General features: G+C 52.2%; 4 protein-coding genes across 4 annotated transcripts; 2 read left to right on the top strand and 2 right to left on the bottom strand.

Annotated features, from left to right (window-relative positions):
- Positions 1 to 184: 184 nt before the first annotated feature.
- Positions 185 to 2,826, bottom strand: irs4. The gene is made up of 2 exons (XM_024820491.1): positions 258 to 2,826; positions 185 to 203 (listed from the first exon to the last, which is right to left on the bottom strand). The coding sequence occupies exon 1, from the start codon at positions 2,513 to 2,515 to the stop codon at positions 842 to 844; it is 1,674 nt and encodes a 557-aa protein (XP_024676066.1). The 5' UTR covers positions 2,516 to 2,826; the 3' UTR covers positions 185 to 203; positions 258 to 841.
- Positions 2,827 to 3,329: 503 nt separating this feature from the next.
- BDW47DRAFT_114816 (putative C2H2 transcription factor) lies at positions 3,330 to 6,794 on the top strand (the record flags this gene model as incomplete). The annotated part of the gene is made up of 9 exons (XM_024814720.1): positions 3,330 to 3,360; positions 3,457 to 3,673; positions 3,778 to 3,914; positions 3,990 to 4,848; positions 4,879 to 5,270; positions 5,304 to 5,317; positions 5,369 to 5,635; positions 5,687 to 5,831; positions 5,884 to 6,794. The coding sequence occupies 9 exons, from the start codon at positions 3,330 to 3,332 to the stop codon at positions 6,792 to 6,794; spliced, it is 2,973 nt and encodes a 990-aa protein (XP_024676067.1).
- A 251-nt stretch (positions 6,795 to 7,045) lies between these two features.
- On the top strand, positions 7,046 to 10,588 carry BDW47DRAFT_97780 (DNA ligase (ATP) DNL4). Its single transcript, XM_024820492.1, has 7 exons — positions 7,046 to 7,179; positions 7,261 to 9,371; positions 9,434 to 9,565; positions 9,614 to 9,746; positions 9,800 to 9,905; positions 9,978 to 10,410; positions 10,510 to 10,588. Exons 1-7 carry the CDS (start codon positions 7,100 to 7,102, stop codon positions 10,539 to 10,541), a joined length of 3,027 nt encoding a protein of 1,008 aa, XP_024676068.1. The 5' UTR covers positions 7,046 to 7,099; the 3' UTR covers positions 10,542 to 10,588.
- A 649-nt stretch (positions 10,589 to 11,237) lies between these two features.
- On the bottom strand, positions 11,238 to 13,650 carry BDW47DRAFT_97781 (uncharacterized protein). The gene has a single exon (XM_024820493.1). It carries the CDS (start codon positions 13,153 to 13,155, stop codon positions 11,707 to 11,709), a length of 1,449 nt encoding a protein of 482 aa, XP_024676069.1. The 5' UTR covers positions 13,156 to 13,650; the 3' UTR covers positions 11,238 to 11,706.
- Positions 13,651 to 13,757: the final 107 nt, after the last annotated feature.

The following is a 13,757-nucleotide window of genomic DNA, read 5'->3' on the forward strand; positions in this document are numbered from 1 at the left end:
TGACTGATATCTTGCTCTCATCCCTTCGTGAGATCAATGCGGTCGTGTTGTTGATACTATCCAATCGAGATCTCCGAGGAAATAACGTCGAGCGAAACCTCAAAAGGTATCTACCCCTACCAGATGCGAGTCATTCCATGGAACCCATGAGACAACTGCCGTGTAGCGCTCAGGCACCAAAAACTATACTTCTCGGAAAGTAGGTATGTATACTATACTGGTCAGAAATGTAGTGGAACGGGCTCTGATTGGTGTGGGAAAACCCTATCTCAATAGGTAGATACAGTGGGGTTTTCTGTCACTGAATCAGGCAGTTGGGGCTACTCCACTGGTTCGGTCCCTTCCCTCCCTTTCTCATTGCATCTCGAGAATGTCGATCCAACAGCCTCAGGTTCCATTGTTCGCCCCGTTATTCCTTGGTCCCTTCCCAGGCAAACAACTCCATATCAAATTCCATCGAGGGTCTCTGGCCTCCCCGTGCGTGATTTCATCTGTCAGTAATTTGGCATCTGAAGTGGGTGACCACCCCTCCCCACCAACATTAGGATCCACTTTGCATTCCTGGTCTCCATCAACTGCGCGTTGGCCCAGGAAAGGAAAACGGAGGCTGAAAAAAGTCCTTGGAGCTGTCGACGACTCGATGCTACGCTGGGTTGATGTGGGTAAAACTAAATTGAGCATCATACGCCATCCCCGCCCACCCATACCAATGTATCCCTTCGATGATCTTAAACTAGACCGCTGGTCTATCCCAAATATCTAGATTGCATGCATAGGTCTAGACCCTTACTATCGTAAATGTACATAGAAAGGGGGACGCAAGAAAGAAAGACCACCTGGGTCAGCTTGGCCGAGGGGGAAGCTTGCGGAGATTAATTCCGGATGGGTCCCTGACGCTGTCCCAGATACTGGCCGGCACTGTCGATGGTAACTTATGCCCCTTCAGTTGCTGATCAATCAACCACATCCCCACCACGAACTCCTCCCGCGTCAGGAGCCCAATATCCTGCCGGTCCACTAGATCCCAAATCTCCTGCAGAGTGGGACGCGGTAGGCGGCTGCGTGACCAGATATCGCGGACGATCACATTCGCGACCATCTCGGAGGCGTCGGGCGGATATCGGTCACTGCTGCTCATCTGCTCCTTTGCAGGGATCAGCAGGCCCTTGTTGGTGGCCCAGACACCCTCGTAACGCTTGCGTTCTTTCTCCGTCACTTCGCCGCGCCATTTTTTGCGGTCGCCTTCGTGGTGTTTGTGGGGGTGCTTGTGGATGAAGTGTGGTTTGTGATGATGATGGCGGCTGTACTCGTCGTTCTCCTCGCCGAGGCCGTCGCTGCGGAGGGTCTGCCGTAGACTGCCCGCAGGGCTAACCGGAGTGGAGCGATCTCTTTGGCCTGGGGCTTGGAGTTGGAGGACAGACCGAGCCCCTGGTCGGCGTTGTGGGGGCGGCGCCGGAGGGACCTTCCGCGCCTGGGAATGCCTTGCCGCCAGCGACGAGGCCACTATTGCGTCAGACAGGGCTTCTTCGTCCATGACCCTTGATTCTCCGGATAAGCTCGTACTGCTCATGTTGCTGCGTGGCTGGCGGTACGGCGACCCGGAGCTGGGGCTGGTTGATTGGTTTGGTTCACTTTCATTCAAAAGATGCCGATGGCTTCGCACGTCGACTTTAGGCGTTGACAAGATAGGTGGTCGAGGGGGTAGTGCTGGTGCCTTTTCCTCTGGCGGAACAGAGACATCCTTCGGGCGGATGACACCGCCTTGGCTGGGCGGGTCTTTTGCAGGGCCGCGAGACTCATCGGCGCGGTTGTTGCTGGGTGTTGAGGGAGCCGGCGTTGGTGGCTTTGGAACCGGCCGTTCCTTTCTAGGAATTGGCGGAACAGGACGGGGCTTCTTCGAGGCGATTTGTGTGGCATCTGCAAGTGATTTCGGCGATGGCTTGCGCGGAGGAGGCTTGTTTTTGAGTGGTACCTCCTGGCCATTCGAAGAACTGATCGCAGTAGGATCGACTTTTGCTAAATTTCTATCTTGTATCGGTTCAGGCGACGGTGAAACTCGATCAAGAAGACTATCGTCGGGCGGCGGACGGGCCTTTCCCCGCTCCTGTGCGGCATCCTTGGCCACACTTGCGGCGATCTTCTCAGCCTGGGAACTCCCTAGTGCAAAACGAGCGGCAATTTGCTCGGTTGTGCCCGGCGTGGACGGCTGTGAGTTCCCACGCGAGTCATTTAAATGCGAATTAGAAGCGAACAGACCAATTTTGTCCTTGACCGAGCCCACTTCAGGGGTTGGTTCCGATTCAGAATCGGGGTGAAACCCTGGCTGGGGACGGGAGTAGCCGGCATGATGTGTCGTCGTCCCGGGTTTCTGACCGGTGGCTGGCCGTCCATCTTGCGAAGGCGTCACCGTAAACGCTGCAGTGGCCCCCTGAAGGGCTGTCACGGTACTCTGAACATGATTACGGGCGGAATTGGGCGGTGCTCGATGGTTAATAGCGGGTATCGGAGACGCCATTCATGGGACCCGCCTTCGGGGGGTAACTGTAGAGCGAGTTTCAAACAAATGTCGAGTTGAGGAGGCGAAATCCTGGGGTCCCAACTGTCTGGAGGAGAATTGGACCAAGAGCGTACCGGTTAGAACCACGGAGGACATTGATGTGGTCAATTATTGTTCTCCGGAGTAAGAATGATGATGTTGTCGACGTAGCTATGGGGTTCTGCTGAGGTAATCAGCATCGATTTGATCATCCAAGTCTAGAACGGGCGCGAAGACGACAAATGTACGGATATATTATTTAAACGACATCAATACAATGGAAATGTTATAGAAAACTATGTACTTGTCAATCGTATGACTGAGTATGATGAAACACAAATCAAACCATAATCCCTCAATCACGAGGGAACTCCTCAGGTCATAAACGACCCTTGGGATGAAATATCAAAATTAACCGACAGCGGGCCCTGGCAACAATGCGGAGACCCCGAGCCAATCTCGACCCTCCGCAATATGCCGGTACTTTCCAGTCAAACTGCGATCCATCTTCCCCGCTTCTTCATCTCGCCTACGATGACATTCGTTCAAGGTTCGCTCATTTGTTGATTGGCACGAGTGGGTCGAAGACACTCGTATGGTCCATGGCTTTTGACTCCGTTTCATTTCTCTTTTATACTCGTTCTCCAGCCCCAAGGATGTTGACATCGCTACTGGCTACTCCATGTTGCCCCAATCTGGCTTGACAGTCTGATGCTTGCGTGTATGTTGTATTTAGCACGTGAAACTACTCTCTTTTACACAGTGTCCAATATTTCAGTCTTCGTGAAGCGTCATGTCATCTGGGAAAAATGGGAATAGCCAAGGTGAGCGCGCGCAGATGACATACACTCGTTTAAACACCCATCGATACAGAGATTGTCGCGAGGGATTTGGATTGAAGAGGTACTAAGCAATGTAAGAAATTTCAGGTCACCCTGAGGTGGATAGCGCGTCGACGAGGGACCACAGCAACGACTCTCAAGAGGAGCGATCAACCCACACGAATGACAACCAACCCCGATGTTCGATATGCCAAAGTACTTTCAGACGCCCTGAACATCTAAAACGCCATTTCCGCAGTCATACAAAAGAAAAGCCATTCAAATGCACACGGTGTGGCCGTTACTTTTCCCGGACGTATGTATATGAAGTGTTCTGCTTCTGCATTGCTTCTTTCTCGTTTGACCGATCGACGTTGTATCAACAACTTATGAGGCGTAGGGGCTGATAACATTGGCTAGGGATACGCTTCATCGTCATGAGCTGAGTCACCATTCGGTTGGAACTAAAGGGACCGAGGGACACGCACACCGGATTACAGTGAAAACATTTCGCGCATGTTTCAAATGTGCAGTGGCACGAGTTCGGTGCAGCGGTGGTATGCCATGCGGTCGTTGCGAAAATCGGTCGCTTGAATGCCAGTATCCGACGGAGCGACGCTCCAAAACCAAAGGGCAGAAAGCAACATCGTCCAACGCTTCCCCGGTGCTTGACGGCGCATCGAATAGTTCGGCATTTCTTCCAGACCCACCGCCATTGGCAGACGACATTGATGCCAACTTAAAGCCGTCGGAGGGGCCAGTCATGTCTCAAAGGCCGGACTTTAAAATGGCTCGGACTCAAGTTCAATTGCCCGGACAGAGTGTCTCGAACGCGTTTTTGGGCTCTTCGAACAATCTGAATGTCCACGATGTCCTTCGGAGCCGGCATGATGACGTTCCTGAGACGGGGGCTTCGCATACGCCAAATGCCAATCAAATCGGGACCGCAGTGTATCCGTCTTTCTCTCTATATAACGTGTCAAACCCACCCCACGCCTATCCTGAGGTTGCCACTTCAGACATACGAAATACTCACCGTCACGATGGCGGACCTCCTGTTGATAGTTCAACGAGGTCCCGACCCCCAGAAAGAGGCGAAAACACAACTGCTTTGGAAATGACAGTGTCGGATTTGCAGCAGACCTCATTGGGCTCGGATGAGCCAAACACCTCCACCATCAACTGGCTCCCCAACGATCTGTACCGAAATGGGACAAACAGGGAAGATCTCCGATCTGATGCTCTGGCCCAGGACCCTCAGACAGGAGGTTCTTTGAGTCAAACGGTTTGGCTTCCTCCTGTTGTCGGTACGGGTCCAATCAAACCATCACTGGATAAAAGCATCTGTCAAGCGCCGCCCAGGGATTTTTCGACGAGCGGGAACCCGCAAGAACTCGATAACTTGACCCAGGATACCACTCAACCTCCTGTACAGTCATCCACAAAACGGTTGACTGATGATTGTATGGGCGATGCTCCGCCTCCCTCTAAGTACCATCGGATACAGAGCCTTTTGTCAAGACAACCCAAAAATTCTGTCAACGCCCTTTCATACTCGGAATATGAGACTTCCGAGTGTGCACATGGCCATTTTTCCTTCCCTGCCATACATGAATCTCACACGCCCGACGAGCAAAGCGTCATTGACTTTCCCATCGAGCCATCGACATATGATAGCATCTACAGATCTTTTGTCCAGCTATGTTGCGCCGATAGTCTCTTTTATTTCAAATTCGATTCAACCAGCTTTCTTCCGGTGAATGCTTTATCAAGTTTCATTCGTGTTTATTTTGAAGCGTTCCAGCCAATATACCCCATTTTTCACGCCCCTACATACAATCCCAACCGCACTCATTGGTCAGTCATACTGGCCATGTCAGCCATAGGCTGCCAGGCTTCAGGCTTCCGTGAATGTACTGCAGCAATGAACGAATTTCTTCGAAGAGCTATAGCCGTCGAGGTAAACCGTGCTCAACCGCCAATGCAAGGTTTTCTGTACTAACTTTGTCAGAGAGAGAGATACCGCTCGGAGCAGACGCCTCTGTGGCTTATTCAGGCAATGATGCTAAACTGCGTCGGACTGGCTTATGGCGCAAGCGAGAAAATAAGAGCATCTGCACTCAGCAGCTTTGGCGATCTGGTAACACTCGTGAGCCGTGAACGACTCTTGTATTCCGTGAGCAGACCGAACACCACAGGTGGTGAGGATACACAAGAGACCCAGTGGACTTTATGGATTGAGGATGAAGTGAGGCGACGGACCGCGTACTTTGTATGGGTATGGAACCCCTGAAGATCTGCGCTCGATCACATCATTAATCAAACTTAGCTTCTGGATTGCACGCTCGCCTATCATTTTGATAGTCGTCCGTCGCTGTTCTTGGAGGACAGCCAGGCTGCGCTCCCCTCTCATGAAAGCCTCTGGCAGGCGAAATCGGCCAGGGTGTGGAAGCAGCTTGTCGAAAACCCTTCCGGTAATTATACTCTTATAATCATTGCGCGTGCTCTCCTAACACTGTTTGATAGGTCCGGTCGGCGTGTCACTTTACGACGCTGTGCTGATCATGTACATCGAAAAGCGACTGGTGCCTGGGATCGGCGATTTCACTAGCATACTACTAATCTACGCCCTCTACCAGCGAACGTGGGAAGTGGGTGATTATTTCCAACGTCCGCTATCCTTTTGGGGCCCAACCGCAAAGAAGCAGTCTCGAGACGCAGCAATTCCTTCAGGTTCTATCTGGCTCCCAGGTATTCCGTCATACTCGAAATGGCGCAATAGCGCGTGCGACTGTCTGGATATCCTCCAGTGGATGGTCAACGGCACAAAAGCACTAGGCCCCGAGCATCAGATATTCTTACACCTCCACACAGCGCGAATCATTCTGCTCACCCCGTTCCGTGAAATCCGATCGCTAGCGACCTCTATCGTGACGGGCCAGATTGAGTGGACCCAACGCCAGCAGTCTATCGAGTGGCATTACATTCTCCGTTGGATACAGCACGATCAGTACAAGGCCCGTCTAGCGATCGTCCATGCGGGCTCTTGCTTGTCGCATATTCGAAGCCATTCAACGAATGCGTTTCACGAGCCTGTGGCTGCCTTCCTTTCTATTCTCACTCTGTGGGCCTACGGCATGTGTCATCCCCAGGCATTTGCAGAACCTATCCTGCTTGGAGAACCAACCTCTCGTCAGGCGACTAAACCAAGCTATATCCATCTCGATCACCCCTGTGACGATGGCCTGGTTCAATCGTTTGTACGGGATGGCCAGGCCATGAGCGGCATTGTGACGGGTGCTGGTGATATATGTGGTCCACATGGGCCCAAGGAAGTCCTCCGTGTTGGCTGCAAGATCCTCTCGGATCTCAACTCGTGGGGAATCTCTTGGCGCTTGATTGCGACTTTGACCAAGCTTGCTGAGCTGATCCTTTGAGGTCATACTATGGACATGGACTATGTGCGAGACCCTGTGTAGTATATGTATTGTATATATATTGTATAACATAATGGTGTCTGGACATCTGAATTGCAACTGACTGGCTGGATATAAGGAGCAAAACGATCGCTGGGCTCATCGTAAACGCTATGGTTGCTTAGGCCGATGGGTGTGATGTCACATGTTCCAGGCACCGCTATCTTATCGGCGCTGCAGCCTAATTCCGCGTCCATTTAAACACGCGATGCAACGCAGCAGTCAGACAACAACCCCAACCATCTGGGAAGTTGATTTTAAACAAGATGGACTCCGCTGAGGTTCTGGATAAAGATGGCCCAACAAGCCTCGTTACGGGACAAGGCGACTCGGATTCCGAGGAAAAGTAACCATCCCAATCCCCTCTTCATCCTTTACAGCCGTAAGTATAGCTTACTGACGATTGGATGCTTTTGTCCAACTGCAGGTATCCAAACAGACCACGGAACAATTCACCAACGCTACCCTTCCACGAGCTCTTCCAGACGCTCTTCAATCCGCTAAGCGAGATCAAGAAGAAACCCGCCGGCGCCGTCGCAGGACGTCGCAAACTCGGCCCGCAAGGCCAGTCCAGCGCGAGTCTAAACCCCTTCGAACGCCGCCGCGATGTAATCGAGCGGTTCATCTCGCGATGGCGAAAAGAGGTCGGCGACGACATCTACCCCGCATTCCGCCTGATTCTGCCCGACAAGGATCGGGACCGAGCAATGTACGGAATCAAGGAAAAGGTGATCGGGAAGATGCTGGTCAAGATCATGAAGATCGACAAGAACTCCGAGGACGGGTTCAACCTGTTGAACTGGAAGCTCCCCGGGCAAGCAGGCGCATCTAGCATGGCGGGCGATTTCGCGGGCCGGTGCTACGATGTGCTCTCGAAGCGGCCGATGCGGACGGAGGTAGGAGACATGAGCATCGGGGAGGTGAACGGGAAGCTGGATCAACTTGCAGCGGCGACGAAGGAAGACGAGCAGCTGCCGATTATGGCGGAGTTCTACAGACGCATGAGTCCCGAGGAGCTCATGTGGCTGATCCGGATTATCCTCCGGCAGATGAAGGTCGGGGCGACGGAGCGGACGCTTTTCAACGTCTGGCATCCGGATGCTGAGAGTCTGTACAGTATATCTAGTAGCCTCCGGCGGGTTTGCTGGGAGCTGCACGATCCTAATATTCGGCTGGAGGACGAGGATAGGGGGATTTCGCTGATGCAGTGCTACCAGCCGCAGCTGGCGCAGTTTCAAATGCATTCGCTGGATCGCATGATAAGTCGAATGAAAGTCACAGAAGACGATCCGGTGTTTTGGATCGAGGAGAAGTTAGACGGAGAGCGGATGCAGCTCCACATGGAGTTCGACGAGTCGGTGCCAGGAGGGAGGAAATTCCGCTTCTGGTCGAGGAAGGCCAAGGACTATACGTATCTCTACGGGAATGGCGTCCACGATGAGAACGGTTCGTTGACGAGACACCTTGATGGCGCGTTTGCAGACGGTGTCCAAAGCCTCATCCTCGACGGTGAAATGATCACCTGGGATCCAGAGCAAGATGCGCCGGCGCCGTTCGGCACGCTGAAGACGGCTGCCCTAGCTGAACAGCGGAATCCGTTCTCGAGTGGCACTCGGCCACTGTATCGAATTTTCGACATCCTCCACTTGAACGGGCGAGACCTAACAAGGTATACCCTCCGTGACCGGCGGAATGCGCTGCAAAAGAGCATTAAGCCCGTCCACCGCCGGTTTGAGATCCACCCCTACGAAGAAGCCACGGGAAAAGCCGAAGTGGAGGCATCCCTGAGGAGGGTCGTCGCAGAGGCATCCGAAGGCCTGGTGCTGAAGAACCCGAGGTCTCCCTATCGTCTGAACGAAAGACATGACGACTGGATGAAAGTCAAACCCGAGTATATGACCGAGTTTGGGGAGTCACTCGATCTGGTGGTGATCGGAGGATACTACGGGTCTGGCCACCGTGGCGGCGGCCTGGCAAGCTTTCTGTGTGGACTGAGGGCCGACGATTCCTCCTCTTCACAGAACCCAGGCGAGACGAAATGCTATTCCTTCTGCAAGGTGGGAGGCGGCTTCAACGCGGCCGATTACGCAAATATCCGACACCACACGGATGGCAAGTGGCACGAATGGAATCCCAAGAAACCGCCCACGACATACATGGAACTGGCCGGCGGGGACGCTCAGCATGAACGACCGGACATGTGGATCAAGCCTGAAGACTCGGTCGTTCTCTGCGTGAAAGCGGCTTCTGTTTCTGTCAGTGACCAGTTCCGGCTCGGGCTGACATTGCGTTTCCCACGATTCAAGAGACTCCGCATGGACAAGGATTGGAAGAGCGCCTTGTCCGTGCAGGAGTTTCTCGATTTAAAATCGAGCGTGGAGGAGGACCGGAAGAATCAGGAATTCAACGTCGACGATTCCCGCAGGAAACGGGTCAAGCGGTCGACCAAGAAACCCCTGACCATCGCAGGGTACGATGAGAATGCAGATGCCAAGTATGCTGGACCATCCGGACATATATTTGACGGGCTCAATTTCTGTAGGTTGACTCTGCACTTGCTGAACAAGGCGTTCGTTCGAGGTTGCTAACACGGCGCGCAGATATTGTGACTGAATCGGGCGCCCCCGTCAAGAAATCCAAGGCAGAGCTGGAGCAGCTCGTCAAGGCCAACGGGGCCAAGTTCTACCAAACGAATAGTGCAGTTCCGGACACTATCTGCGTCGCTGATCGAAGTATGTGTCCCTAGCATGTAGTATGACTGCAACTAACATTATGGCCAGGAACGGTGAAAGCCGCCTCGTTGCAGAAGCAGGGCACGGTGGATATTATCCGTCCATCATGGATACTGGACTGTATCCGGCAGAGCGAAATCGACACCGGTCTTCCTGATCTCTTGTTGCCTTTTGAGCCTAGGTATGGGTAAAACAATCCATGGCTAGCTGTCCTCTCTACTAACACTACGCCAGACACATCTTCTTCGCCACAAAAGACAGAGAAGAAGAGGCCGCAGCCAACGTCGACCGGTTCAATGACAGCTATGCCCGCGACACCACCAAAGAAGAACTCCGCGACGTAAGCACACCCACCACAACAACATCAAGCACACCATCTATCCAGACCCTAACCAATCTAAACCTCCCTCAGATCCTCAACCAAATGATCAAAGACCCCAACATCGACAACACCCAACCTCCCGAAACCATTCGCAAAATCACCTCCCAAATCCAAGAAAAAGTCAACTCGGGCTGGGAAATGCCGCTAGGCTGGCTCTTCAAGGGCCTCACCATCACCATGCCCCAACGAGACGAACCCGACGGATCCGCACAGCAGTTGCGCCTTCGTCTAGCCAGTAACACGGCCAATTTTGCGGGGGCTACGATGGCATCCTCTTCGCCGTCCTCCCCCTCGAAAGATCCGCGGGTCACCCACATCGTCGTGGATACGCACAGCACTGCCTCTGACGTCTCCTCCATTCGGGCGTCATTATCCGCGAGGGCATCCGGCAAGATACCGCATCTTGTTACGGTGGAATGGATCGAAGAGAGCTGGAAGCAGCGGACGTTGCTGGACGAAGAACGTATGTTGTTGATTTCCCTTGCTCCATACTATTCATTGCTTAACACTGTATTTCCTTTTTCGCACACTATCAAAGGCTAACCACCCTCTAAACCTACAGAATTCCAACCCTCACCCTCGCCTAAGAAATAAATTAAACCAAAATTATAATGATTAACGGCAGTTCACCTCCCCTATACAATACATTACAATGCCATTTCATCGCATTCCATCCAATGACTCAATTATCTCCAGCGCATATTGTGCGTAAATATATATCAATAAAGCAAACAAACAAACCCCACCTAATATTGTAATAAAATACATCCCGGACTCCGGACGGAGTTAACCGACCGATTCACCCTTGTGACTGTCCTATTTCTTTTCTTTTCTTTTTTTTTTTTCACGTTTCTTCCATATTAGGTATGGGTGTTGGGTATTGGGCGGAGATAAGATGCAGGGATGTGGATGAGGATGGTGACACCTGCGAGACTGTAAGCGTTGGGGTAATTCTTCTGGAAGATTTCGTTTTTTCTTTCTGTTACATTTGTCCGTATATACATACACATACCCAGGTAGGAAGCCTGCAGGTAATCTAAGCAGGGAGGTAAGAAATTCAAATGGATAAAGAAGCAATTTGTGATTGGATGACCGGTAACTTGACTTATCAAACTAAGTCGATAGATAGATAGGTAGATAACAATCGCTATCTCCTATCTAGACCGATCTGCACTCTCTCTACCGATTGATTGGATTTGCAGCAAACACAGCCTGAGAGATGAGTGTGTGTGCTACTGCTCCGTACGTGATTGCCCCGGGTCACGGCTGACCAGGCTGATCAATAGGTAAGTTAGTAGGTAGGTAGGTAAGCGGTTACTGGACCCATTGTTGGGGTTACATGAGGAGTTGAAAAGGAATAATCAAAATAGTTGGAAAAAAGGTGGATATTCCCCAGGTTTCCCGTTCCGTCCCTAGTCCCTAGTCCCAGTCTAGACAACCCGTGAACGCCTCGCTAGTTAGTTATCGTTCTATGCACCTAATGTATGCGTACCCGAAAGTAAGAAAAAAAAAAAAGGAAAGAAAAAGAAAGAAAGGGCCCCATATGTACATTGGAGGGGGGTAAGAAGGGGGGTAACAATAAAGCGAAGTAAGTAGTATCGGAAACCCACGCTAAGCACCGTGGTAACGAAAGTTGGGGTATCCAATAAATATCAATGTATGAAGGAGAGGGGGGGGAAGGGGAAAGAAAAGGAAAGAAAGGAAGGAAGGAAAATCTCGCCAAATCCCAAATGCGTAAAACGGTAAATACGGAACCCATTTAGACGCTATTCACTGTAATTCCTACCCATCGAGATGGAATGGCACTCTCTTCTTCATACTCATAGTCAGAATATGCGGTGCGATGTTGTTGTCGAGGTGGGAGCCAGACGCGCGCCCGTGTAGGAATGTCGTCCCGTAACTTTCCACACCGGCGCATGTTCATTTCTAGAACGATAACGCGCAGGAAATTGCTGTTTTCTCGGGGTTCCCGCTGCCGACAGACTGGGAGACTTTCCGGGTTGAACGGCAGATAGCGTTGATCTCGCCCGTCGCCTGGTAGGTGGAAACCGCTCTTTCGCGATCCGCGCTTGCGAGTGCGGTGATAGGTCTGCATCTGGACAGAGACGGGGCAATTGCGCGAATCGAGGGTTTCGTGCGGATAGTCCTGGTACGCATACATCTCCGCCGGTGAGATGGTCACCGGATTCAGATACCGCCGCAGCGCAGGCGATGGTGGTTCGTTCATGGGCGGGGGCCGACGGTCGTCTGTCATCTCGGGGTTGATGGTGAATAATGACTGCGGGAGGAAGTCGTCGGGCGGGGACGCAGGCGTTGTGAACCGGGACATTGTTTGCGCCGCCGATTTGATAGCTCGTAATGATGCGGTCAAGTTGGATCGGAACGATCCGAGACCCGGAAACGAACGAGGTGGCCGCAACGAGGTGGGGGATTTCGCAACGGCGGGCTCTGAAAGAGTCGTATCGTAAACCTCATCCCCCGCCCCCGAGTCTTGTATTTCCGTCTCCAGTAGAGGGTGATCAAAGGCACAACTTTCACCTCGAGATGTGCGGCGATATCGTCTCTCCGAATGGCTTCGTTGGCTGTGGGGGGTGAGAAGCGTAGAGAAGCTGGAGGGAGTATCGACGTCATGGTCTAACGATGGCATCGACTCGCTCGAGGTGGAGCGGCCCGAGAAAGACAATGCTTCACTGTCGTCCTCATTTCCGGCCGGTCCCTTATCGTTATCTTCGGGGGGACTCAGAAGCAGATCGAGGGTACTGTTCCCCGTCCCCTCCAACAAGTGATCGTCCCTCGCGCCGACGCCATCCATGAGGAATCTGCTGAAATCCTGCACATGATCCCGCGGTAGCTTGCGGGATTCCCGCGCAGTCCAACTTCGGCGAGGGACAGGGATGGCAGTGGCTTCTAAGATGGACGCAACTGACGGCGGGACGGGACGATCCCCGCGGGTTGTAAAAGAGCGTCTCGGTGGTTTGGGGTGTCTGTCGGCGTCGCGTTGCACCGATGGGGTCAGTCGCAACGAGCGTTTAGGGGGGATGACCACGGGGTCCGCGTGCGGTGGTTGCAGGGTTTCCTGATCGGATCGATCGACATCGGCGGTGAGTCTGGCGGATTCTGGATTCATCGTCGGTTTAGATCTCCCATGTTGACTATGGGATTTCGGAGAAGGCACGGAAGTGAAAAGAAAAGCTCGAGGGACCATCATTTTGATCTAGGGTGTGTTCACGATCGTACTGTGTAGTGGATGGTGGTAAAACGTCCCACGCCCGCGGAGGCACTCTGATCGAGTGATTGACTGAGATACATGGATGGAGGGGAAGACAGGAGGAAGCCAGAAGAGAGGGAATAATAAGAGGGGGGGAGAGAGAGAGGGAGATAAAGAAGATAATGGGCGATGTTGCAGGAAGATGTCGGATCTATTCGATCACTATGATGTGTTGGCAACGGAGTGATAAGGCATTCAGGCACTCAGGCAGGCAAGAGTCGTAGGCCCAATGCGGGCAACCGTCCAGATGCGTCACGCAGGCACAATTCCAACCACGCAAGGTTGGAGATAGGAAAGTGGATGAAAGAAAAATCCACGGGTTGTTCAATCAAATTCTGGGAAAAGGAAGAGAATATAAATGGTGAAAGAAAAGGGAGCGAAAGAAAGATAAGGAGAAGAAAGAAACAAAGGAGATGCAAAGGGAGAAGACTGAAGAGTGGATGACGGAGAGTAAAGAGTAAAGAGTAAAGAGTAGAGTATGTCAGGAAAGTAATCTGGTATTGCAATTACATCATTCGTGGGTATTTGACCCGGTAATCCGA

This window comes from Aspergillus candidus (genome assembly GCF_002847045.1).
Source record: "Aspergillus candidus strain CBS 102.13 unplaced genomic scaffold BDW47scaffold_2, whole genome shotgun sequence".
NCBI classification, from domain to species: Eukaryota; Fungi; Ascomycota; class Eurotiomycetes; order Eurotiales; family Aspergillaceae; genus Aspergillus; species Aspergillus candidus.

Bases quoted from the DNA above. Each gene is read 5' to 3' on its own strand.
- irs4 (XM_024820491.1), bottom strand. From the start codon at position 2,515: ATGGCGTCTCCGATACCCGCTATTAACCATCGAGCACCGCCCAATTCC.
- BDW47DRAFT_97781 (XM_024820493.1), bottom strand. From the start codon at position 13,155: ATGATGGTCCCTCGAGCTTTTCTTTTCACTTCCGTGCCTTCTCCGAAA.
- BDW47DRAFT_97780 (XM_024820492.1), top strand. From the start codon at position 7,100: ATGGACTCCGCTGAGGTTCTGGATAAAGATGGCCCAACAAGCCTCGTT. The intron at 9,372-9,433 runs GTAGGTTGACTC...CACGGCGCGCAG, and splicing joins ATTTGACGGGCTCAATTTCT to ATATTGTGACTGAATCGGGC. The intron at 9,906-9,977 runs GTAAGCACACCC...AACCTCCCTCAG, and splicing joins CCAAAGAAGAACTCCGCGAC to ATCCTCAACCAAATGATCAA.